Source organism: Nelumbo lutea, chromosome 2 (genome assembly GCF_056320005.1).
Source record: "Nelumbo lutea isolate HS-2025 chromosome 2, American lotus-T2T, whole genome shotgun sequence".
Lineage (NCBI taxonomy): Eukaryota > Viridiplantae > Streptophyta > Magnoliopsida > Proteales > Nelumbonaceae > Nelumbo > Nelumbo lutea.
The window spans coordinates 37,839,369-37,866,618 of NC_142685.1; the positions used below are offsets into that span (position 1 = coordinate 37,839,369).

General features: G+C 38.5%; 1 protein-coding gene and 1 non-coding gene across 2 annotated transcripts; one reads left to right on the forward strand and one right to left on the reverse strand.

The window, feature by feature from the left end:
- The first annotated feature begins 3,823 nt into the window (after nt 1-3,823).
- Nucleotides 3,824-3,896, forward strand: TRNAK-UUU (transfer RNA lysine (anticodon UUU)). Its single transcript has one exon. It is a non-coding gene; the product is annotated as a tRNA-Lys (tRNA).
- A 13,086-nt stretch (nt 3,897-16,982) lies between these two features.
- LOC148869937 (uncharacterized) lies at nt 16,983-18,041 on the reverse strand. The gene has a single exon (XM_088968316.1). The coding sequence runs from the start codon at nt 17,804-17,806 to the stop codon at nt 17,249-17,251; it is 558 nt and encodes a 185-aa protein (XP_088824442.1). The 5' UTR covers nt 17,807-18,041; the 3' UTR covers nt 16,983-17,248.
- Nucleotides 18,042-27,250: the final 9,209 nt, after the last annotated feature.

Genomic DNA, 27,250 nt, shown 5'->3' on the forward strand with positions numbered 1-27,250 from the left:
TCTCTTTTGGGATCATCTTATTAACAAGGAAGCTATCCTGTTTGAGGGTATATGGTGGCAGGGTTGATAACTTAGATTCAACTGATCAAGCTGAGCTTTTTGCTGCTCTGCAGGCTTTAGAATTTGTGCAGCAATGGAATGCTGGGGGTGTGGTTTTATCTTCTGATTCGCAAAAGGTGGTAAGAGAAGTTTGTGTTGCCTTGGTCTTGTCATTAGCTTTTGATGAAGACCAGGGCTTTTCTTTTAAACTTGGCAATGTTTCTTACTGTTATGTAAATAGAAGGTATAATATATATATGTTAGCCCTTGCAGTGGCTCAGTTGGCCAAGGGCCACCCACACAACTCCCTTTCTCTTGATACTTATCCCACTGGAATACCGGTGGTTCCGGACTATGTAGATTTAACTGTTATTTGATCTAGTTTTTTTATTCAAGGTTCAAAGTAATGATATGTATTGGAGCCTTTCTGATACGCCCCTACAAGGGGTGTTTCCGTATCATGAACTTTTTACCGTGCACATCACTTAGATGGACCCTAGAAAGCTAAAAGGCTAAAATAATTAGTTGCAAATAGAAAATTAAGAGGAGCATATGAGATTTGTACTGGACATGAAATGAAAATTCATTTAGGGAGAGAGAGGGGGCACAATATGGATAAACAAAAAATAATAGGAACGAAATCAAATTCTTTATCCATCTACAAGGATCGGGTGTATTGTATAAATATACATCTAAAGCTTAGGCTGCATTTGGAAATGATGCAAATAAGTATGAATGTAAATATGTAGAGTGTAAAATGGTTCATATAAATTGTAAAATTTGGTTAGTTTCCCACTTCTTACCAAATAGACTTTTAGCTGTAATGGATGCAAACATGAATTCCAATAAAGTATATACTTTTTTTATCAAAAGCCCACTTGAATGCAAATTTACTTATTTTTTATTGTACTTTTTACATCTTATTATCAATGTAAATATGCATTTGTCTATCATTTGTCAATACATAAATGTAATGTTGTCGAACACATGCAAAAGTTAACTAGAATGCAAATTTACTATGAACCAGGATTTATACTCAATTTACATTGTTTCCAAACACAGCCTTAATTTAGAAGAATACAAATACAAATATTTTGAATACAAATACATACAAAATGATACAAAATACAAGACTTTGCGCTCTACATATTTATACTTGTACTCCTTCCAAACACAGCCTTAAGTATCATGATCTATACTATTATAAAATTTGTATGATCTATTCATTTATATGAATATCTATTTGACACATTAACCACATCTTAGAAATTTGATTTGAACTGATGGCAGAGAATTTTTAGTCCTTTGCTCTTCTCTACCAGCTGAGCTATCCTAACCATCCCCTATGCATCATCCTTGTAGAGGACCTAGATCGATGTCAATTAAAGGGACTAAAAAAGTATTTCTGTTTGAATCTTGCCAGAATTTATTTGATCTTCAAAAAGAACCCTTCGTAAGTGTAAGGATAACGATATGGACTATGAATGATTCATAAGTAAGGTTTAAAATTTTATAACATATTGGCTTGTAGATAAGTTTAACTTTCCTCTCCTCTCTCACTTTTAATTAAGTTTGTGAATTTGACACACCATTAAAGCCAATATTCAGGTTCGAATTTGAATTTAGCACACACATTTTAATCCTCTCCTCTCTCACACTTATATAAATCATTAAACTATGGTTTTTATATTTAAATAAATTATTTATAATCATTTAAAACTCATATATATCTATTGTTGTTAATATATATATATATGAAGGAGCCCGCCAAGGGGGCCGAGGCGGGTAAGAAGAGGCCCTAAGAGGACAGCTGCCGAAGAAGGCGGCCAATAGCGAGCGTCCCGCTGGGGACGCCACGATGAAGAGGCCTCTTGCTAAGGAGCACCACGTGGGGCCTTCATCTGCCCCCACATCTGCACAAGAGTTTGTCGAAGGGGCCGAGCACTCTTCCAAGGTCTTCTGTCCCTGGTGGTCAGTTCGCGAGGGGGACTCTATAACTGAGGAAGGGGTCAGCCAGGCCCTGGTATGATGCATTGCTCACCGCGAGCCGTCTATGACAAGGGGCTACACCACTTGGTCGAGGTAAGTTTTTTGCGTTCATCACCATGTTCTTTTGTTCTTTCTTTGTTGTAGCTTTTGCTGATGGTTCTTGTTGCAGACCTATCTCCACTTCGTCAGTCTGGGGACCGGATGAGCCCCAACTTGGCCCACCTAGATAGCCTCGAGAAGGAGAAGCTCCAAAAGGCCGCTATCGCTGCCGAGGAGAAGTATTAGAAGTTCAGGAAGGGCTTAAAGGACGAGTAGACGGTTTGGGAACGTCTCGAGGAGAAGTTGAAGGAGGCATAGAAGGACCTCTCCCAGGAGCAAGAAGAGAGGTTTCACCTTGAGAGCATCATCTCTGAGGCCCAGCGACGGGCGACCCTCGCCGAGGGGTGCACTGTTGAGGCCAAGAAGCGAGCGGCCGAGGCGGAGAAGAAGGCAACCGAAGTAGAGGTGTAAAGTGGGTCATGTCGGGCCAACACGGCATGGCCCATGGCTTGGGCACATGTGGTCCCGTGCCATGTCATGCCACGGGTTGGGTTGGCCTGTATTCCAGACGATCGAGGACCGCCTGAAACTGCTCGTTCGTAACCAGGTTCTGAGGATTCATGGCTCTTCGTACCATAGTGTTTAAAGCTAGGGAGGTTTTAATTCTTAATGCTTTAGGGGATCGCCTTAGTAACATTTCCCGTAGACAACGCCAATTGTTGATGCTCGGATTGAGCGAGGACAACAAAGTAATTTTTCTTCCGAGCTTCGATGGAAATGGCCGAGGCTAAGGACTACGTCCGAGGTGGAAGGTCTCTTCGGATATTGTAGAAGCCGAAGGCTAGTGTGGAATGTGATGTGCGAGAGGTCTGAAGGAGGCCTCGGTACAGATCCTATGAGGAATAAAGTGTCAAAGGCCTCGGGTGAGTACCTGAGGCAAAGACTCTGACGGTCAAGTTAGTACACACATAAGGTGAACTAGAGGTTTGGAATCAAAGGGTCTAGATGAGGTCTCAAATAGCACTTAGGTTCTTTAGAGAGAGAAGTAATGCTTAGAGAGATTGCTCAAGTTTTGAATCCTTTACCTTGTGGGTGGTGCCTTGCATTTATATCAGGAGTTGCCTGGGAGTAGTTGGGCTTGAATGGTCCAGATGCGAGTCGTGCGAGGGCTTGGTGAGATGTTCTGCCAGGGCCACGCGGCGCCCTGTGATTGGGTTCGTCCGGTTTGCGCCTGGTAACCCTGAGTGTCCCCATGGTATGCTCAGGTTGGCGCATTCTGATTCGACACATGTCAGCCCGTACAGGCCAGCCAAATGTGCCTACATCAATCATCATTATCATCATCAATAATATTATTATTATTATTATTATTATTATTATTATTATTATTATTATTATTATTATTATTATTATTATTAGAATGAAAAAAACTGTTGGACCATTCAAATGCCTAGGTTAGTGGTTTGCTGACCAAATCAATGGTTTTTGGCCAAAAAAACAGTTCTGGGGCAAAGCGGAACCGATCAAGTGATCAATTCCTGATTTTTCAGGTTCGACCGTCTAATCCAGTTTGGTTTTGAAAACCATGCCTCATCAATTCAATAACTTAGAACCTTTCAATCGATTTAAATTCATTTAAACTTTTACAATAGAACGTTCAAGATGTTAAAACGTCATCCAATGGTGAATGGATGAATGAAGATGGATCATGAATCGCTCCTTGCTATTATAATTTGGAGTGGTCATTTATCGTTACGCCGTCTTAGCTCAGCTGGTAGAGCGCATGGCTTTTAACCATGTGGTCGTGGGTTCGATTCCCACAGACGGCGAAATAAATCAACTCTGCGTTTTTATCAAATCAAACAAGTCAAAAGTCGTTCGAGCTGGGTTTTTTATTTTCATTTGCAACGTTTTCTGATTCCCTTCTAAACGTACCAACTCATGTCTCTAAATCTTCTAAAAATTGACTTCATTCTGGAATGACCGAGTCACAAACCTCTCACTCTCCATATATGATCCGGGTCATTATACCTTTCACCCATTTATACTTCGAAATTCAAATATCATTATTTTTTTCTTTCCTCATTTCACTCTCATCCTGAGTGCTGTGTCTTGACTCTTGCATTACCATCATTTTCCTGTGGCTCGAACATCTCTTTCTCAGAAACACATGTAAAAATCAGTCCTTGGTCTTGTATCCAAGGGTTGTTCCTTGTTTCCTTGTTCCATCCATAGATTGCTTCAGCATTTCTTAACCACTTAAATGGCCTAATTTCCTCTTATTGTCGGCCACTTTCTCTCTTAACACTCTCATTATAGTACTGTAACACATCTTTTGCATATATGCCTCTAATCCATTACCAATGGACACTCTCTAATGTGTCTCTCCACAGTCTCTGATCTCAAGAGATCTTTGTTGTTAGAATGTCGAACTTGCTGGTCATTTGATTTGTGAAGCATTAAAAATGGTGACAAAACCTCCATTGGCTTTCAGAATTGACTGTGAATGACACGTGTAGGGCACTTATTTGTTGCTTTATTGACTTATTGAGAGTCTTAGTCTATGATCATTCAAGTCAAACAAAATTATTTGAATTTAGTTTGACACAAGACACTAATCAAACCATTCAGCTTCCACTACCATGCATTTTTATTAATGTATCATATTTATTATTAAAAATGCACATGCATTGCATATGACAATTTCAAGTGTCTATGATGATAATAATAAAGAAAATACTAGCATGTGAAGCATTGCTTATTTCACATCATATGAAGTAGAATGCATGTATGCCAATACCTGTAGATTTAGCTTCAAATCTTGTTATGATTTATAGCGATGTTTTCAATTCGCGGTTGAACCAAATGGTAAGATTGATTAACTTGCCCTCAGATAAATTTCTATGTATGTTTCAACCAAAACCACTGACCACTTTGTTAGGGGGGAAAAAAAATACCCATTAACTTGGTCAACAATCAAATGGCTATTGAACAGCTAACATATTCGATGGGGACAATGGGCCATGAATAAGACATGCATTAATTTTTCACTTTTTAAATATATTTTTGTTTAATGTGAAGAATATATAATATTAAAGACATGTTCATTTTTTTGTAAATTTTATATAATTTATAGTTTAATTTTTAGGGTAAATTGCTAAAACTTCCCCTGAAGTTTGGTAATTGCAATCATCTCCGCTGAACTTTCTAATACAGTTATAAGTAGACCCCCTCTATTAGAATCCTCAAACAAGAGCCACAAAAATATCTAAAATACCCATGCAATTACTATTGAGACTGGTTTATATGGAAAAAACAATACACTCTTTATGAACAAAAAAAAAAAAGAGAATTTAAAGTTGCAACTTCACCTTTGAGTGATTGATATGAAGGGCAAATTCTAAAAGTAAATCAATTTCAATAAAGAGATTTGAAGGATTTGGAGACATAATTTATATGAAGAGAAAAAATGAAAAACAAATATTTTTTTTATCAAAAGTAATTGCATGTGTATTTTGGACATTTTTATGCCTTTATTTAGAATATTCTATTAGAGGGGTTCTATTTGCAACCATGTCAAATAGTTCAGGGGAGGTGATTGCAATTACCAAACTACAAGGGGGTTTCAGCAACAACCAGAAACTTTAAGGGAGGTTTTAGCAATCTACCCTTATGTTATCATTTAATTTAGCAATTTACCCATGCTTCGGAGAAAGAGCAAGAAGTCGCAGAGAGGCCACTGTCTAGGGAGCCCAACGTGGTGAACATTGATGACGATCACATCGGTCCGACCTCCATCGACCTCGCGAGCATGCTTAATCAGTTTGCTCCACCCCGACGCCGCTCTCGAGGGGTCCAGTTTGCATCGCTAGGTCTACCTCCCAAATTGGGATGTTACCGCCATAGATAGAATCCGAGACCCTTGCATTGCCTTCAAGGTGAGCACTAAAGGACAGGAGGGACTTCATTCAACGGATTGTGGCCAACCTCAGTAGCTTGATATTCTAGGATGCACTGTTGATGAGTACTGGTCCTTCAACACTTGGTCTTCGTGTGTGTTCACCTCGCAAACTCTTTCTTTTTGGTAGGAGAGTTGTATGACTGTTCTATCACTATGGAGCGCGCCAACACATAGATGACGGTTGAGATTAAGTTCCTCCGGTCGCAGCTGGAAAGTGCTTGGTTGGAAGCCTAAGAAGACAGCTGATAGTTCCTCGATGTGTCGTCTAGCCTAACTCGTCAATTGGAGGAGGCGAAGAGAGGTAGAATAAGTACGCTGGGGACATCTAGTGGGCGAAGTAGCTTGGTGCCGAGGAGTTTCAGAGATCGCTCGAGTTTGAGGGCGTAAAGACGGAGGCTTCTATGCCTTATCTTAGGAGGGGGTTTCGCCTGTGCCACCACTATCTCTAACAACATCATTTGAACTTCAACTTTGGGCATGTCTCAACCAAATCAGTCCCAAATGACGTGAGCACCTGCACAAATGCTAAGCCGGATACTTTGGATGACATGGAGGACGGCAAGGACGAGGTGGAGGAGTGTGTGGGAGACACTAATGACTAAACTACCTCCATTCTCGGACCCCCCTTGTTTTATAGATTGTACTTCAAGCCTCTGAGTTTGGGTTTTTATTGAGTGAACTGCACTTTTTCTTCTTCCTCTTTTTTACGTAGTAATGTACTTTATACTTTTTTGCATTACTCAATGAAATTGGATTTTTGCATATACTATGTCCTGCTTTCTCATCTTCTACTTTCTGTCACTAGAAAATAGGCAAAGTGTTACAACACAACCCAAGGTTTCCGAGGCGCACCTATGCCTAGATCTCAAACTGACTAGGCATATGATTTTGGCTAAGTCAAAACGTTGCCAATTTGCCGAGCTACCAACATCTTTCAAGTTGGCATAGGGGACCTTAAAGTTGAAAGTGGTTTGGCTTTCCCTTATTCATTTGACCAGGTCATTGTAGTGGGCGGACTATACTTTTGTTCTTGCAAATGCAACTCAAAACTTCCAAACTCCTCATAAGTAGTATCTCTTTAAGTTATCAATGTTCCAAGCATGGGATACCTACCTTCCCTCCAACATTTTGAGCACGTACGTGCCTTCGTCGATCACCTTGAGTTTTCTATAGGGGTCTTCCTAGTTCGGGCCTTGAGTACCAATCCCCAACTCGAAATTGGTGTCACTTAACTTGGGCGTTGTGGTACCAATCTACCTGTTGTTGGTATGATGCACCCTGAATGTAGGCTAAGTCACGAACCTCCTCCACTAAGGTGATGCTAGTCCAAAACTCATCATCGTTAGCCTCCTCGTCATACATCTCTAACTACAAGATTGACACTTTGATCTCAATTGGGATGGCAACATCCATCTTGTACGTCAGGTTGAAAGGTGTCTCGTTGGTCACTGGGCAACTTGTCCACCCACAAACCCTTAGCTTGGGAAAGTCGAGCTTTCAGTCCATGGAGGATCACCCTGTTCGTCACTTTGGTCTAACTGTTTTCCTAGGGATAGGCCACCGAGGTGAAATTCTATTGGATCGCCATCTCAGCAAACCAATTCTAAAACTTGATGTCTTCGAAATACTTTATGTTGTCCAATATCAACACCTTGGGGAGTCTGAATCTGTAGATGATATTCCGCCAAAAGAAATTTTGGACATTGCGATGTATGATGGATACCAACAGCTCAGCTTTCACCCACTTAGTAAAATAGTCCATTAAGACACTAAGAGCCTCCTCTGCCCGATCGTAGGTGGGAAGAGACCGATAATATCTATCCCTGACTTGCAAATGGCCACCGGCTAATGAGATACCTCAAGTTGGCGGTAGGCAGATGTGGTATGTTAGCGTGCCGCTAACACTTGTCACACTTTTGAACTAACTCCATTACATCTACATTCATTGTGTGTCAGTAGTAGCCTTGACTTAGAGCTTCTTGGGCCAGTGCCCAGCCCCCCAAGTGTCCTCCGCAGAGACCTTCGTGGATCTCGCATAGCACCTAATTCGCTTCTATTGGTCGTAAGCAATGCAAGTAAGGGAGCATGAATGACCTATGATGCCATTGCTCAACAATGATAACATATCGAGCTGACTATAACTCTACCCTCCAAGCTGTGTTTCATTTTGCTGGTAGGGTCTCGTGGTGCAGATAGTCAACGAGCAGGTTGATCCAACTCAGTTCTGTAGCCAAAACAGGAGTGACCTCTTCTACCACCCTTTCTATGGTAGGTCGTCAGGTCTTCAGTGTAGACCATTCTCTTCTTGATGTACATTACACGAGCCAACTTCGAGAGCACATCAACCTCGGAACTTGATAGATGTACCAAGAGTGGAAGTTAGGTAGGAGCTCTCTAATCTTGGCCAGGTAGGCCAACATGGTGGGTTCCTGAGCTTCATACTGCCCATTCACTTGGTTGACCATTTATTGAGAGTTGCTACACACCATGAGATGTTTCACACCAACCTCCTTTGCCAACAATAGCCCGACTGTCAACGCCTCACACTCAACTTGATTTTTCGAAGCTCAGGATGCAAGTCGGAGAGTGTACTCCAACTTCACCTCGCTAGGTCCATAGAGAATTAACCCTACTCCACTTTCATGCTGGTTGGACGAGTTGTCCACATGGAAGATCCAGGGCTCCTTGTTCCAAGTTAGGTTGATTGTTGCACTTGTAGATACCTTCAAGGTGGTCATGGGCTCGACTACTTCAAGGGTCAGTGCGTTGAATGTGCATTCGGTGACGAAGACTACTAGGATCTAGGGTCAGTGTGTTTAAACCTCTTTGCGTGTTTAAACCAAAGGGCAATGTGTTTCAAGGGTCAGTGTGTTTAAACCTCGTACCCCATTCTCGTACCCCTTCTGTCCATAACTTCAAGGGTCAGTGTGTTTAAACCAAAGGGCATAACTTTATAACAGTACAAACCTGTTTCAGTTACAAAAGTGGTTTTTTCTTGGTTGACTAGATCCATCTGGATTTGTTTGTAGTCGGATTAAGCATTAATTAAGCTCAAAATCTCAAACCCCGAGGTCACGTCTACCAAGCGATCTATCCTAGGGAGTGGGAAGTTGTCCTTTGGGTAGGCGCTATTGAGGTCAGTGTAGTCGATGTACATGTGCCACTTGTCGTTGGCCTTCTTCATGAGCATTAGGTTTGCAATCCAACTCGAGTATTAGACCTCCCTAACGAAATCTATTGCGAGGAGCTTCCGTACCTTCTCGTCCACCATCCTCCACTACTCCTATGCAAGGTTCCTTTTCCTCTACCGAACTAGTCTGACTAAAGGGTCAACATTCAACCTATGAGTTATGACAAAGGGGTCTATGTCCGGCATTTCTACTGCCATCCAAGCAAAAACATCTAAATTGTTAATTAAAAAACTTATCAATCCAGAGTGCAATGATTATGTGAGGCATGCCTCGATCTACACCATCTTCACAGGGTCAGTATTTGAGATCAGCACCAGGATGGCATCCTCCATAGGGCGGGCTCTCTCGTCACCATTCTCTGGGGGCTGCTCCAAGTCGACGTCTGTGGCTTGTTTTCCTTTGCCTTCAAGCGCAACCACATAGCACTTCCGCAACTCGAGTTGATCTCCTTGCACCACTCCCACTCCACAGCCCATTGGGAATTTCATCAAAAGGTGATAAGTCGACACCATGGATTTGAGGGTGTATAAGATTAGTCGACCCAAAATGGGGTTGTAGGGTGAGGGAGTCATGACCACTAGGAAGTTATGGTCAAAGTGCACTTGGTTTGGTGGCAAGCCTGCTATCACTGGCACTCTTATGCGGCCTAGAGGCCGAACCACTTCACTAAAGTCGACCAACGGTACGTTTGCCGGTAATAGGTCATTCCTCTCCAACTCTATTCGCTCGAATGCCTCTAGGAAGATGATGTTCACCAAGCTTCCGAAGTCGACCAGAATCTGCTTTACCTTGAAGTCATTTATTAGTAACTTGACCATGAGGGTGTCATCATGTGGATATTGGATCCTGCGAGCATCATCCTCGGTGAAGTAAATTACTTCCTCCATGTGAAGGCACTTAGGCAAGTTCTCGTCTTCATGCATGAGCTCCCAGACTGAGTTCTTTCCCGTTGAGGTGCTACATCTTGCCACAATGGATCCACCCATGATCATGTTGATCACACCACAAATGGGCCATTTTACTGGTGGTGGGTCCCAGTGAGGCTTATCCCTATTTTGATCCCTGCCTGACTGTGACACTTCTTTGGGTTGGTCAGCAAGTCGATGGCGGTCTTCCTACTCGATGATTTGCTTCAGGTATCCTCGACGGACCAGCTCCTTGATCTCATCCTTGAGATTATGACAGTTTTCTGTATCGTGCCCAATGTCCCAATGGAAGTGTCAGTACTTGTTTGGGTTCCTATTGATGGGGTATTCTCTTAGTTAGGGTAATCATCTGATGTATCGGTCATCTTTATCTACATCAGGACTTCTCCCCTCTTTGCATTGAGAGCGGTGTAGTTGCAGTTTTGGACAGAAGGGGTACGAGAATGCCGGTTTGAGGACCTGTTGCCTCTATAAGGGAACCTGCTCCTTCTTCGTGGCAATGTGCTATGTTAGCTATGAGTAGGGGTGATCATTTCAGCCCGGTCCGGGCCTGGGCCCACATCAGGCCCACAAATTTTTGGGCCGGGCTTGGGCTTAATACTTCAAGCCTAGCCCGAGCCCGCACTGGCCTCCATAGATTTAAACTTAACACATTTTGTGTATAATGTATACATATGTATACATATTATTTTACATTATATTATATATTTTACATATAAATATTATTAATAACATGTATAATTTATATTATATGTAATATTTTATATTATATAATGTACAAAATAAGTTATATGCATGTTATGTCATTTAATATATAGATATATAATGTTTTATATATGGGGGACATTGGCCCAGAATTAGGCCCGGCCCGAGCTCATATAGACTTGGGCTAGGGCTTATGTTTCAGGCCTGGAACCCTGGGCCAGGCCAGGCCCGGGCCTAAACTATAGCCCTTATCATAAGTGCAAAGCTCAGCCCGGCCATGATCACCCCTAGCTATGAGGGGACCTGTTGCACTTGTGACTTACTCTTCCGCCTTTGCTTGCTGCTTCCAAACTTTTCCTCTGATCTCTTTCATTTACCGTTTAGCTCAAATCGAGACCCAAGCACTTCTTTGGCCTTCGTGAACTTGGAAACTTGGTTGAGGAAATCCTCCATAGAGGTCGAAGGGTTCAACTCAACCTCCTAGTGCAAGTCAGGATGCTAGACATTGTTTACTGTCGTAGTGAGATGTATGGCCGGGTCGAGGTTAGGCATTTGAAGCCGCTCCGGGTTAAACCACTTGATGTAATCCAGGAGCTTCTCATCGCCAACTTTGGGTACCACTTGCTTGTTGCGAAGTGGGTGTAAAGAGGTCAGCAAACTAATTCCAACTCTTAATGGAGCCCGCAGCCAGCCCGAAGTGGGTGTAAAGAGGTCAGCAAACATCCGAGCTGTGCCCCGAAAGGTGGACGAGAAGGCCATGCAAAGGCTCATGTTGTTGGCCCTGTATCAGGGCCTGGAAACTATTGAGGTGATTAATTGGGTCAATTGTTTCATCATATAATTCCAAGCAAGGGGACTTAAAGTCCTTAGGTCATGGGGCCATGAGGATTTCCATGGCCAACGGTGAGGTGTGGGCACCAGCTGTGCTGACAAGGTGGCGATCTGGCTCGCCTCTTTCTTGTCTTCTTCCTTCTTTTCTGCCTCCTCGTTGTCATTCGGGGTGAGGTGGCTCCTCCCCACATTACAACGTATACGTTTGTGAAGCCTTCTTCGAGACCCCTTAATGGAGCTGGTGGCCTCAAACGTAATGACTCAAGTTGATTAAACAACGGAAACTTGGTTCTAGTTGTCATGATGATGAGGTGGGTCCAATAGTTGGTTTTGATTTTGATTCTAGTAGCTGAGTTGTTGGTTTTGGTTGGCGTTCTACCTTGCAGCTTGATCTTGCTGGTGTTGTTGTTGTTGCCGCTGATGTTGTTGTTGTTGCTATTATATCCTTGCTAATGCCACAAAATGGCCTTCCCACATTCTCATTTGTAGGTATATCCCATGGACAAATTGCACCAACTTGTTGAATTGGCAACCATCAATTCCAATGGAAACCACAGAGGGCTCGACCGGTGGAAGAGGCACATTCACAATGGGTAGAGGGCAGTTAGGGTTCTGTGTGACAGGCACACCAGGTAAGGTTAGGGGCACAGTGAATTGCCTGATATTAATAGAGGGGACATCACTATGCATGGCATGCTAGTCTTGCCCCCTGTGACTATTCTGTCAACATGTACATTATTTTTTATTTGTTGACGGGGTTGTTGTTGGAAGATGCCATTGAACTTGTGATTGAAGAGAATGTGAGAATACGACTTTTGTGTTGCATTCACACAAACGATGCCAATTGATGAGGCGTGATTTGGTGCTCCTTGTTGGTAGATAGCTCAGACATCAGACTAAGTAGGTTGCCTGGTTGTGTTGCAAGAAAGTAATTATTAGAGTGTTCGGATAGTTTGACTCGGAGTGGGCACTCTGATGCCTAAATTAGCGAATTGGTAATATTTTGCAAGAAAGCAAGAGAGCTAGAGAATTACAAGAGCTAAATCGTGTGTACATTTTTTTATGAATGGGGATGCCTTTATTTTGGCTAGCTGCGATGAGGCTCACAAAGTGCATCCAAGATCTCTAGCTCGTCTAGTTCGGAGGTGGTTTCATGCCTAGAGATGGACTACACATAAGCGGGTAAAAGTAAATTTTTATTTTTCACATTTACTTTTGTTTATTACGATGAATATATAACATCATAGATGTATCTCAAATATTTTCTACAAAATTTTAGCATTTTTTGTTTTTGTATCCTCTTTAAACGGTTATTACTTAATTATGACATCACAAGTTAATCCATTTGACTTGGAAGAATAGACCATTGACTCACCACCTAGATACAAAAATGGTTTGAGGTTTGATTTAAATTTTGTATTTCATTTACATTATTGATAAAATAATTCTTGTTTATTGCACTTATTTTTATTTAATATAATTAATATATAATATTAGATATGTGCCCAAAAATATTTTTTAATTTTTGTTTTCTTTTATTTTTAAAGTTTTTTTTTTAACTTTGACATTATGGGCTGATCCATTTGACCTAAATGGAGGACCATTATCCACCAACTAGATGGGAAAATGGTTTCATGTTTGGTCGATTTTAAATTAGTTCATTGTCATCATTAATAAAAGTAATTCTTGTTCATCATACTTATTTTTTGTTTAATATGATGAGTGCATATTATTAGAGATGAAGACAAATTTTTCTACAAAATTTTCTTTAGCTTTTGTATTTTTTATATATTTATCTATTTGTAAAACTTATATTATCTAATTGTGGCATAATGATTTGATCCACTTGATCCAAATGATTTAGTCAAAGGAATTTAATGATGAGAAATAAAACCTTAAATATAGGATCGAGAGAGAATAGACCTTTAATATGGGTCATAATTAGAGGGAATTGAATGAACTAAATACTGGTATTCAAATTAGATTTTCTATCCTCATAAAAGAGAGGGACCAAATTTAAAACGAGGTTATCTTAATTAATAAATGTTTTAAAAATCTAAGAGCTCGTTTGATTCACACGAATAGGGGTCTAAAATCGAAATTGAAATGGGTTATTCCAATTCCAACTATTTGAAAAGACCATTCCCATTCCAAGTCCAATTCCAAATGAAACCTTTTTATAATATAATATAATATAAATGTTTCCATTATAGATCCTATATCTTGTTGAGCATGGATTTTCTTTCAAATTCTATATTAATTAAGAAATGATGATAAAATGGAAAATGAACCTAACTCATATTAATTCCTCAAACTGAACCACAGTAGGGTGTAATGTGGGCCATGCGTCATACCACCTGCATGTCTCATGTTGTGCTGTGTCATCACGACTAGTGTTGTGGGCCATGTTGACACGACAAGATAATAAATTACAAAAAAAAAATCTTAAAAATTTTATTCCATATGAATTTTAATGTATAGAATGGTTCATATATGAAATAATAAAATAGAATTAAAAAAATAAAAAATGTTTTGGATTACAAATTACAAATGAAATTGGAAATCAAAATTTACAACAACATTAAAATTTGTGTATATTTATTGGGCTTTCAATTCCATCTCCTTCGTGACCATCATTTTGATCTTTTCGTATTCCATTAGATGAAGTCATTAAAGTATCATGTCCTTATCAAATTTAGGGTTTCCAATGGCTAAATACAAAAATGCCCCTAAACTAATTGTTTATATGTATTCGATACATTTAAGTCATTTAGGGCCCCAAACCATCGTAGCGCGCCCATGGGCAGCCTAGCCCGTTTACACCTAATCCAAGTCCATTTTACAAAACGTTAAATCTGAATTATTTCAGGGGCCCAGTTAGACCTCACTATTCCAACCACTCTTTGTGCAAAAGTTTAAGAGATTGAAGCACTAAAGACAGCTGGTCTTTCCGTAGGCCCAATAATCTACCTCTTGCATTGTGACTTCTGGGTCACGGACCAACGTCACAAAGAAAGCTCTTGATAGTGACCCAATATAATTCTAAGCCATTACCATTAGCCCATGAGACCCAAGGACAGAAATTGACCGCTTTAAACACTCCCATTAAGCCTGTATTTGGCATTCTTTATTTTTAGGACTTTTCTCTTTTTTGGATTAACAATCTAGTGTTCATATGTGCATTTTAACCAAATACAGCCTAACCCTCTATAGAAAAGGCCCTTTACCCATTTCGTGAAATGGGTTGGTTCCGAGTTTTATTTGATTCAACAAACCATTACTAATTTGCCACCAGCTGATATAAGATATTATTCTTCTATGTTACTTGGTATTCTAACTTCTATGTCATCAATGAAATATCAACTTAATTATTGGCCTTTTTTTTAGGGCATTTCTGCAATCCAATGACCAAGTTATTCATGTAAATCCAATTAATGAACGGTTTTCATTTTGATTGCTACAACAAACCCTAATTTCTTCAATTGAACCCATCCCACAACAAAGTAGAAGGCATCTTTACTTGCTTTTACTTTTAATTATAGTACTGCTTTTTTATGAAAAGAAGAGAAAGAGATGAAAGCATGATTAACAAGAGAGAAGAAAATTTAAGAGAATACAAAAATGGGAAACATTGCAAATGCACAAAGTGGCTTTAGCCTTTAGCTGCAGTACATAATAGCCCCACAGGGTTTGAGTGGAAGATTTAAGACAAGTAAAGGATGAAAATGTAGAAGACTCTCTCATCGTCGCCGCGTACGTTCCAGCTTCCAAGTCCCAACTATCCTTCCTTCCTTTTCTACAGTCACCCACCACTTGTATCACCAGAAAAGAAAGAAATTTGGAAGCAGATGCATACGGCATACCCACTGTTTTTATTCTTCCTATACCTCATTTCCATCTAGTACTTCTCCAGTACTGCCACTTTCCACCTGATCTAATCGTATCTAAAACAACAAGGGAAAGAGAGAGAGAGAGAGAGAGAGAGAGCTCCAGTACTCGACAATCGACATTGCTGATGACTGTTCAAGCTATTGTAGGTCCCAACTCTGTTAAGACATCAGAGAGAGGCTAAGGATAAGAGGTAAGAATAAAGAAACTAGTTATTCAAAGAAAAATAAAGTGATTAGAAATTAATTAGAATTAAGGGTAAATATCAATAATCTCCCTTATATTTTCAAATAATTTCACCAAGTTCCTGAATATATGAAAAGTGTTTTCGGGCCCGGTACACTAAAGGGCCGGCCCAGCTCAGCTCGTTCTTCTCTTTGTCGGTCGTGGGCAATTTTAGGCCCATGTGCTTGGTTTTGTCAAAAAAAGCCTGGCCTAATAATGTTAAATATAATAAATATAACATCTATATTAATTTATTCAATTATATTATAAGTAACACCTTTTTTATGGACCGGACTTCAAGGGCCAGGCTCGGGCCCTTGAACAGGGTTTTTGGTCTGTAGACTTTACTTTTATCTTGCTTAGGGGTTAAAGTCGAGCGGGTTGGGTCTGATTTATGGTCAATCCGGACCCAATCTAGCTTAAGGCCCCAGATCAAGATCAATTAAGGACCAAAACTCCAAGCTCAGTTCGGGTTGGGCCCGCCCAAGTTGCACCTCTAACCCCAATTCCTCTGTAGTTTGTTTTTTATTTCGAAAAACTTCCCCAAATTCCTCGGGGACGTTAAAAGCAGATTTAAAAAAAAAAGGAGGTTAATGAAATTAATCTTCAAATTAAAATCTAAAAAACAATATAAAAGATAAATTAAATAGACCTCCCCTGAATTCTGACAATCACCTAAACCAAACCGTTCCTAGGTTTTGTTTGACCTTAGCAAAAACTCGTGCAGATCTTCGCGGTCTCGTCTCGCCACATCCTGACTCCTGAGCTCAACAATTAACATACAGCTGTCGCTTCTTTGTTTTTTTTTTTTTTTTTTCCTCTCTCGTAACTTGTATTGTACTTTAGTTTTCAAATTTCAACAGTTCTTTTTTGGCCCATCTCCATTCTCCAACTCCAAACAGCCGTTGGATTCATCTGAACCATTGCCACAACTCTGGGCGTACAACTTTCATTGTAAGAGATAAACCTGCCCAGCTGAATGGTTCAATCAAATGGCTTCTAAAGAGTGTCAATCCCTCCTCTCTTCTGTTTTAATTAGCGAGGAACAGACAAGTTTATGTTTTTACTGAAAACTGGAACTATACACGAAATCAGTAGTATATTTTCGCAGATTTTCTGGAAAAGTTCAGATCTCTGAAGTCTGAACTTAAAACATTAACCAGAAGAAGAAGAAGAAGAAGAAGAAGATTTATGAAACGAGCTATCTATCATTTCTTCTCACAAATTTACATTCCCGGAAGAGTTTGATAAAAGGGAAAAGAAGAAGAAGAAGAAAATGAAAAGAAAATTTACAAACTATAATCTCCCATCTTCTTCCCTCTAAGGAGAGCTCATACCCCATCAAAACACTCTGCTCATATTCAGAAACCAAACCAAAACCTGAAATACGAGCTTTCCACACCAAGCATCGTCATTTCTGTGATAAAAAAAAAAAAGAAAAATTGGAGCAAAGCTCACTGACTCTGCTCTTGGGTCTCTCTGTTTGCTCTCTCTTGATCCTGGTTCTCCTCCTGGTTACTTGTCTGGTTCTCTTCCTGGTTGCTTGCCTTGGCTTTCTCGGTATTCTCTGGTTTCTCGCTATCTGGGGTGATTCTGTTGTTATCATCCTTGTTTTTGCTATTATCTCCGAATGCAGAAGCCTTGCTCGAAATGGGTGTTGCCAAGAAGGTTGGCTTCTCATCGCCAGCCATGATCACCAAAATCTTCTCTTCAAACGCAGTTGGAATTTTCATGGCTTCCCCAGCCTTGTCATTCCGGTTCTCGGGATCTCTCTCACTGCTTTCTCCCCCCTCCATCTGCCCGGAAAGTTTCCAGTAGGAACAAGCGAGGATCAACAGAGCAAAAGCTATGAGACCCAACATAGCTGCCAAGCCCCCGAAAAGGTACGGCACCGGAGAGTGCCATGGCGAGTGCTGGCCCGCTGCGGCTGCCGCAGACGCCGGTGCTTCTGCCGTGGCCGTGGATCCAGTAGCTACTGTGGTTGTTGTGCCGAAGGTACCACCTGTCCTCATTTTCTTTTCTGGAGTGTTTGATCTCTCAAATAAATTTCAGGGATGCTGAGAGAAGAATTGTGAGATGGATAGAGAGAAAGCTGAGGAAAGTCTGAATGGATCGGTGGAGAAATGAGATGGGTTGATGGGAATATATAGGGAGAAAAAGTTGGGTGTGGATGTCGTCATTGGGAGGAGGCTGTTTCTTGAGTGGGTCTAGGCAAAAATACTCCACTACTGGTTTTTCTTTCTCTTTTCTTTTCTTGTTTTACTATAAATTTTCTAAAGAAAGCTATATATATTTTTTTTCTTATTTTAATGTGAAACTTATCCGAGCAAAGGGCCCTTAACACAGAGAGAGAGGGAGAGGGAGGTGCTTGCGTGATGAGAGGGACAGCAATGATTCGGAGGAGGAATTTATGGGAATGAGAAAGGGACAGCGGGGTCGATTGATTTCGTCACTCATTTGATTAATTGATTTGAAATTCTATAATGGGGTTTGGAGGTTTCACCATCATCTTCATCTTCATCTTCATCCAATTCTGGATCTTGTTTATAACAGTATTAGTATTGTGTTGAAGAAGTTTATTTTGAGAACACTCAATTCACTTGAGCTCGCTTGCAATGATAGTTTTCTTCTTCTTGAAGGTTGATACAAGTAGAAGGCTAATGTCAAATGTAAAAGCTCGCTTCAAAGCATGGTTCATATCACAAACACCTAATTTCTTCTTCTTGTCTTCACATCAATCTCTTGATTAGTATTATAGTTTGAACTCAGTTCAATGGAATAGGGCTATTCAAGTAGCAAGAAATGATTTAAGGGCTCAATTTAACAATGGATAAGACTGACCAGAATGAAATGGGTGAGAGAGGATTCATATATATATATATATATATATATATATATAACCAGCTCCATGTAAATGGGACGAGGCTTTCGATGTTGATGGAATTAGAATTAGGGTTTTCAAATAAAATAAAGAATAAAATGCAAAAAGAAAAAGGCAAAGGAGTCCCAAAGGTGCTTTTGTTTGGCATGAGTGACAATGCAACCCAGGAATTTCCACAATTGTGTGGACTCCTTGATTTGACCCTTAACCTATCGTATATTATGAGGGTTATAGATGGTATTCTCCTCTTACTGCGTGAAACATTGTGGACTTCTTTTGAATATAACATCCCAGATTACCTTAGGCTAATAAAACCTTGTAAAAAAACAGTTTTGGGCCTTTTGGCAATCATATTTTCCTCAAAATACTCTTTAGATATTTTGGATTTTTTTTTTAGGTTACAAAAATTTAAGAGGAGAGTAATGAATTCTAAGTGTATTGAGGAAAGTTTTCTGTAATGTAGGTCAATTCCAGCTAGACTATTATCTGATTTTTGACAAATTTTTACGAGGCTAATTTAAATAACCCACCAACTTGTGAAGTTATTTAATTATTATATATTTTCATATTTTTGGGCATTATAAATAAATGTCTTAATGAATAGTGGAATCATCTAGAAAGTGGTTTTTAGCCATTTTTCATTTTAATTTTTTTTTTCATTTTTGTAAATTAGAATGGGCTATTCATTCAAAACCAGATGATCGGACCACTCAACCCAGAAACCAGTCTCCAAAACGGTTTCATGTCCAATTCGGTTTTTAAAACCTTGTGTTTAGCGAAAACATACTCCCAAATGCAGCAATTGTACTCTAGAAAATTTTTAAGAAGACAACAGTTATTAAAGCACTACACTTTTCATTTTATTTGAATTTTGAAGGCAAATGGGCAGGAGTAAAGAGGGTAAAGTGGGGTTTTCCCTTTATGGTAATAGTTGAAATTTTGTAAGAGGTAGCTAGTGTTGACTGTTGAGGAATGAACAGTTGTAAACTGTTAAAAAGTTGAGGACGGTTTGAGTAAGTTGGAAGAGCAGCCGTGACCAGTCCATGGATTCCCGCATTTCACACCCACGTCTCTCTCTCTCTTGCCATCTGATCTGTCGTTTAGTTGTTTGGCGTTTGGCCTCTTTGCTTACCCGAATTTATGTGCTTGTATTATACGGTAGAGGGCATAAATGCCACTTTGGAATCCTATTGATTGGTTCCATGTCACCCACTTTCTCTGTCTAGTGTGTACACGAACCTGAATTTTTAGTGATGCCACGTGGGGTCTAGGTATAAATCAGATGGAAGCCTTACTAAAAAAGAGAAGTGTGTTGTTACATTTTCTTTGTAGGTTCTTTCCCCACACCAAATTCTTTCTTTTCCACTACAAAAGGTTTCCTTTCTTAATCTTTTCTTTTTTTTTTTTTTTCTTGTTAAATATTTGCTTAAAAGGAATCAAGAAGTGACACCCTTCTGTCTTGTCAGTGGTATTTTGGAAAATGTGAATGAATGAGGATGGTCATTATGTACATTTCATATTGATCAAATTAAATGTCCATAGGTTGATATTAATTGAATAGTGCATCTTGATTTCCTTGGGATTGCTTATGATACTTTTCAACTTCTTGTGATGATATTTTCTAGTGATTTTATTATTGCATGGTGCTCCTTGTTGCATTATTTACCATTGAATCCTGACTAGAGTAAGATTTGAGATCCTATTTATACATATTTATTTGAATATGGTGGCTGAAGTGGCAACCAAAAATGGGTTCATATATATTTCACTTTCTCTGTGTATGACCAGCATAGAAAAATAAAATAGAATAAAACAAAAGGGCGAGATAAACTCATCTATCTCAGATGATGTCTTGAACTTTGTAAAAGTTTCACCCTATCTATATTATTATGATAGTTCTGTAAAAAAGAGAAAAGGGTTTCCTCTCAATTTTTTTATAAGGCAAAAACTTTGTTTACTCAACTTATGATTTAATATTTTTCTTTTCGAAATGCAATGAAATTTATATTAAAGAATTCAAATTACAGGTTAGCTTATATTGTGCCAAATTTTAGGCATATAAACAAACTATGTTCAAATTTTTAATATTTCAGTTTAACAATATTTGAGTTATTCATGCATCCATTTCTTAGGACCAAGAATGTAGACAAAGTTAGCTCCTACAACGTACAGTATGGATTTATAATATTGATCCTTTATGTGGAAAATATTAAAGTTTTCTGCTTTTTACACAACCTTTGGATTGGGTTGAAATCTAATGGTGGGTAGTTTTTATAACAAAGTGTATGTTTTGTGTATATAAAATGTGGTTTTTTATTTTTTGTGCAGTGTTAAAAAATAAAATAAAATAAAAATTGGGTTCAATGCTCCTCCCTAGGGGTGGCTATGAGTCGAGCCTTTCACGAGTTATCCGAGCATGGCTTGTAAAAAACTTGGCTAAGCTCGGTTTAAACCAAGATTTAAGCCGAATTTGAGCCTGATATATATCCTTGTTTGCTAATCGAGTCGAGCTCGAGCCTAGTAAAGATCGGCTCGTGAGGCTAGTATCAAATAAATAATTTTTATTATATACATACATACATAAATATATAATAAATAATTTTATTATATATATAATAATATTTTTATTCTTTATGTATAATAATAAATAGTTTTTATAACTCTTAATTTTTTGTCTAAAAAATAAAAATAATAATTTTATACATATAATTTTTATTAAAAAAAACTTGGCTTATAGTCAAACTCGAGCCGAGCCAATCTCGAACTTGCGAGATATGAACTGAGTCGAGTTCAAGCTCAAGTCTCTAGCTCAAATCAAGCTCGAGCTCGAGCTTGATACCATTTCTGCGAGCCGAGCTCAAATAGCCAAGTATTCGGCTCGGCTCAGCTCAACTCAAATCCACCCCTACTCCCCCCCCCCCCCCCGAAAAAAAAAAAACAATTTAACTAAATTTCTAGAGAGAACAAAAATTACTAAAACTATTTTATACAATTTTCAGGAAATAATGAATGATGTTTGTTCCTATACACATTTTAAATTATGTTGATCATGTAGTATGAAATAATGGCGAGGATCTGAGTTTATTGGAATTGGAATATAAGCAAATTCATTATTTTGCATTTTTTATAGTATAGAAAAATGAAACAATTAGATGGCTTCTGTTTCTATTTCTGAAAATATAAAATAAAATTGTATTAACAAGTCCTTTTCTTCTTATTTGACAAAATTTAGTAGAAGAAATTTAACAAGAATATTTGAATAAGTTTTAAGTAAAAGTACCAATAATAAGAGGCACGCTGAACTTATTCCAAGGTTGGAATACAGATTCATTCTCATCATGTGATTTATCAGTGGTAAATTATCAAAACATCCTCAAGCAATTCTGCTGAGAGGCATAAATACTCCTCACACGTACATGTGTAAAGCAAAGTTATTTTTTATTTCTTATTCTCAATAGTAAGCATAGATTACTTATATATAAAACCACAAGAAATATCATCACTCATATCTAAATTTATTTATGTGATTTTGTTGGAAATTTTAGGTGGCAAGTTCTGTGTTTTAATAGAATATAACAGAACTTAATTGGGGCTACTAAAATAATCAAAATAATTGCTTTTTCTAATTTTTTCATCCCAAATTCTGAAATCTATGTTTCAATATTGGATGGCAAAATCTCTGAATATATAAGTACGCCATATCAATAAAGAACTTTAATATACACCATTTAATAGTACATGCCATGCAGTTTCCCATCTCATCAACTAGTTAAATCATCAGCCAATTAACTAAAATGAGCCAATAAATTTGAAGTTTTAGACATGAATATTCTTATTAGATAAGATTAATTAGATAGATAAGCCATCACCAAAGCACAAGTTGAGCATGAGAATCATACATGTCAGCTAGGAGTTGAAAGGGAAACAACCAAGCTGATTAAATTTGGGTGCAGATTTCTTTTCTAGAAAAGAAAAAGAAAAACATTGTCCAGTGAAGCCAGACCAGGTCATGTTCTATGCAGCCCAACTCAGAAGCTATAGACCTGAAACTTTGATCAATCCTTGAAAATATATGGGCAGCAGGGCAGGTAATAGATTGGGCTAATAACTCCCGAAGATAATTAATATACAAGGCCATACAAAAGCGCTTTTGTATGGTTAGCTAAACCCTAAATACACACAAAGAAAGAGAGAAATGATCATCGGAAGATATTCTTAACACACGACAAGGATGTGCTATGAGACATTATTGGGGACAATCTTGCAGGTGTTGATTTGAACTCCAAATAAAAGAGCTGCTCAGGTGGTTTAATCATGAATGGCAAAGGTGGGGGCCTAGGGCCGTGTAGGCGTAGGACATTCCCTCCGACCCACAACTTTAAGGTTTGCCTGCCACCCTCCCCCACCCAATTGGATTTCACATCCAAACAACTACTATTCAACTATCATGCGAGGAAAAGTATATGCAAACCAAACCCAAATCATGCGTCAACTCCCCTTAAATAATAGAACCCACTACGTGTAGGTCCCACCCTAATTTTCCAAAATTGGTGGGTCCATCCATTTCCTTCTTAATTTCCTCTTCGTCAGCTCCCACCCAACGTACACGCCAAGGACAATTGTTGGATATCTCCTCTGAGGCACGATTAAGTACTAAATAAACTTAAGGTTGTGTTTGGTTAATAAATTTGTACTGACTTTGTTTGGTTACAATACATAGAAAATAAATTAAGACATGAAATAAAATAAAGTAAAATTCAAAACAAATTTAAATATGAATTTACATTTTCTTACATTTGCACTTTTATGCATTTGTACTAGTACAAATAAAACTGCACTACAACCAAACAAAGCCTAAAGATTTATATATTATTTTTTTCTTTCGGGGGGAAAAGATCTTCATTCTAACCTTTAATTAAATATAATACAGATAGATCATGGGTAATATGGAATTATGGATTATGAGATATGTTTAGATGCGGCGTCACTTTTGCTTGTTAAGTAATTAATATAAATCAAGGAAGTGGAGATAGCACCACCACATTGATTGCTATTGGCGTCAATCCAGGCTCAAAAGCACCATGTTTTCTCTTACTTTTACGTTTATCACATTCTCTAAAGCCTAAAGCTAAGTGATGACAATGCGAGAAATATTAATGTATCGGATTTGGGTTTGGTATTGCTTTTGGATATGAATATATAACATTTGTTTAGGTCATTGTATGTGACTTTGCTTCTTTCTTGAGCAAATAAATGATTGTGGAAATTAATTTATATTAGCTGATTAGTAAAGTCTAGTAAGGAATTTTTACAATGGGTTGTTTCTAAATCCAGTCTATGATTAATTACTTTGTTATTTAATGCATTAAATAATTAAACAATAAAAATCAACTTCAGCCATTAAGAAACTCATAAACTCGATCGATCCTTCAAAATTTATTCACTATAAGATAAAAGTAATAAGCTTTTAGTTCAGCCATCCCAATTGTGATCAAAAGGCTCCTAAGTTGGAGGAGCTAACCACTGACCATCGTTCTCTGATGGAAGCAATGGAGCCTTATTTGATAAAATGGCTGTGTTTGGTTTGAAGGGATAAGTAAGGAAAGGTAGGAAAACCTTTTAAACGTCGTAAAGGTTTTCTTACGTTTCCTTTCTTTTTCCTTCAAACCAAACACAACATTAATTAAATTTATGCTGAGGTGGGATGGCATTGTGGCAGTATTAGCTGGTCTATCCCTTCCCTTGCCTCTTTGTCTGGACACTTGAGCGTGTGTTGGGGACCTAAATGAATCCATATAAGACACAAAGTCTCTCCGGAATCTATATGAAACTCAGTTCTGATGAATTGGAGACAAAATCGTGGACAACGGGTTGGGTTATTTATAATGAATGAACACGCTAATGTTTTTATCTATATTGAATATTAACGTGTTCACTCATTATAGGCAGCCCAGCCCAATGTGTTTGATTTTATCTCCAACCAATCCAAACTCTATGAAATCGTGTTTATTTGTTTGTTTAATTTCTTTATTTGTTTTTCTTTCTTTTTTACTTTTAATTTTTTTGTTAATTGTAATGAATACTCTATGCATCCATTTATAGTTAAAATGATGCTTTCATCTACCCCTATTAATATTAATTGATTTCTTTGTCAAAGTGTGCCCATTTGGGTCAAGATCAAATTAGTGAGCCATATACCCTACCGAGCAAATGCCAAAGGCCAAGCTGACAGATTAGTGGATGGACTGAATTATGCCAACAAGGAGCCAAAATTTAATGGATTTGGGTGGGATGGCGGGTTGGATCTAGAGTTAGGCACCCCTAGCCTAATCAAGAGATCAATAAGATCATATCCCACAATGATACTTGTGTTAACTAATTTACCATTGCTATATATATTAGGGTATGATGGAAAGGGAATGGCTCGAGGTGATAGCATTGGACCAAACTCAATTTATTTATTTATTTAGTAACTGAAGAAAGGGGGCTCACAAATGGCGTATGAAGTGATATGGTGTAGGAATCTTTTGTCACAACGCAAAGAAGACAAGAGAGAGGCTGAGTCAGTTGTTCCCTACTTGGGTGGAAGTGGAACCATGACGTATAGGACCGACCCCCTTTATTATTGGTGCTTCCTCAGGATAAGAAAGCACCTAAACTTACAAACATGTGAAGTATATTTAAATAAGATCCCATCTTTCCAACATGTAAAGACCCTAATGATTCTAAGTAACTGTTTTCCTTCTCCTTGGGGCTGCTATGTCCTGTTACAATTAGAACAATACTCTATATATAAACCCATGTAGAGGAGAACCTTCCTAATAAATTTGGTTAAATAGAATTAGTTTGAGGGCTTTCAGCAGTGCCACATCAACAAAAACAATATGATTTTATTGATGTGGCACTTGGTTTTTGTTCTGAAAAGCAAAACCTTACATATTGGAGAGCACCCTCTTCTTTGGTGGATTGATGCCATTTTTGCTAATTATTAATTTATGTTTGTTAGAACAATACCCTATATATATGAGGTACTTAGGGTTATAAATCTACTTGAAGACTTTTATTTTTTGAAAATTCAAATCTCCTCTAATTTGGAATATAGTGCATCCCATTAACAACTAGTATTCCACACTTCAGCTTACATGTCCAAGAACAATCCTACCAAATAAATGTCCCAAGAGATGACACCAATAGCTATCCTCCTTTTGGATCATTTCATGATTAACCCAGTTGACCCCTGGAGCTAAGAGCCAAAAAAAAATTGCAGCAATAATCAAGGAGTTAGGACCATCAAGAGATGAAATTTTGTATTTGGCTGATATAGAGGTACAATGCCACACTTCAACAGTCCAAATTAATGATCATGTGACCCAATGGATACGGGTTCCATTTGTGAAAGAAAAAACTTATTAAGCAACATTTACCGATAATTATTCCTTTGTATGCCTCCATTGCTTTATGCAATGAAGAAATAATATGAGAGAGAGAGAGAGAGAGAGTTTTGTCTAAGATTTATTTGCTGAAGTGGTTAGAGAGGGCTCCCAACATTGTCCCAACAGACCACTACAGCCACACATTGGAAACATCTCCTTTGTCATTTATAGGGAGATGTTTCCAATGTACGGCTGCAATGACTAGTAGGGATGTTGTTGGCACTATGTGTTGGTAGTTAATTTGACTATTCTGGTTAAAATGTTATGGAGTCTGAATCTGTTCTTCACAGTCGGATGCCTCACAAGTCACAACATCCCTATAAAATGTGAGAATGCCATATTCCCCAAAGTCATGAGAACCAAATACATGAATGGAGGAGCCTAACAACTGTTAGCTCTCCATTTCGTTAGGCTCAGGTACACCCCCTCCCTCCCCCAAAGCCTAAACTGAAACATTTTTAAGTTTCTTCTCTATTCCCACTCAAACCCATTTCCTACCCCCTACCTCTTTTCTCTTCGACATTGAAACCCCAATGCCCCCCACTAGTTGCAAACCTCTCCCCAGCGGTTGGCAACCTCATCAGCAAGAATAGACACCAACAACAACACAAGGGCTCCCTTTGTTGGGGTTTTTCCTTTTTTCACTTGCAAGCTACTATCATTGGTGACCATTACCAGGCCACAATACCAAATTATGCCATGAATGTTGTACACCTAAGAATTGATTAATGAATGAAAATTGAATAATGCAACAACAAAAAGAATATCAAAGTAAACATGATATATAAAAAAGGTAGACTAAATATATACAACAAATGACTAGAAGACTTATAAGATAGTGTTATTCCAACCAAGAAATTATGGTTTCATGATTATACCTACTCCAACCATGAAATGAGAAAAATACCTGAACCTAGTACTGGTAGTTGTCATTGGTGATAGTAGCCAGCCGATAATGGTCATCGATAGGAGTAATCTACAAGTGAAAAAGGAAAAATCCTAGCATGAGATCTCCAACCAATGTTTGCAAGTTTTTGAAACCCTTGTGTTCAGTTATTCTACAAGATAAATACTTAGTGTGAGTCATCAATGCCTGTTTGCTGATTTCTATTCTCATCGGTAAAATCCCTAGCCATTAGAGA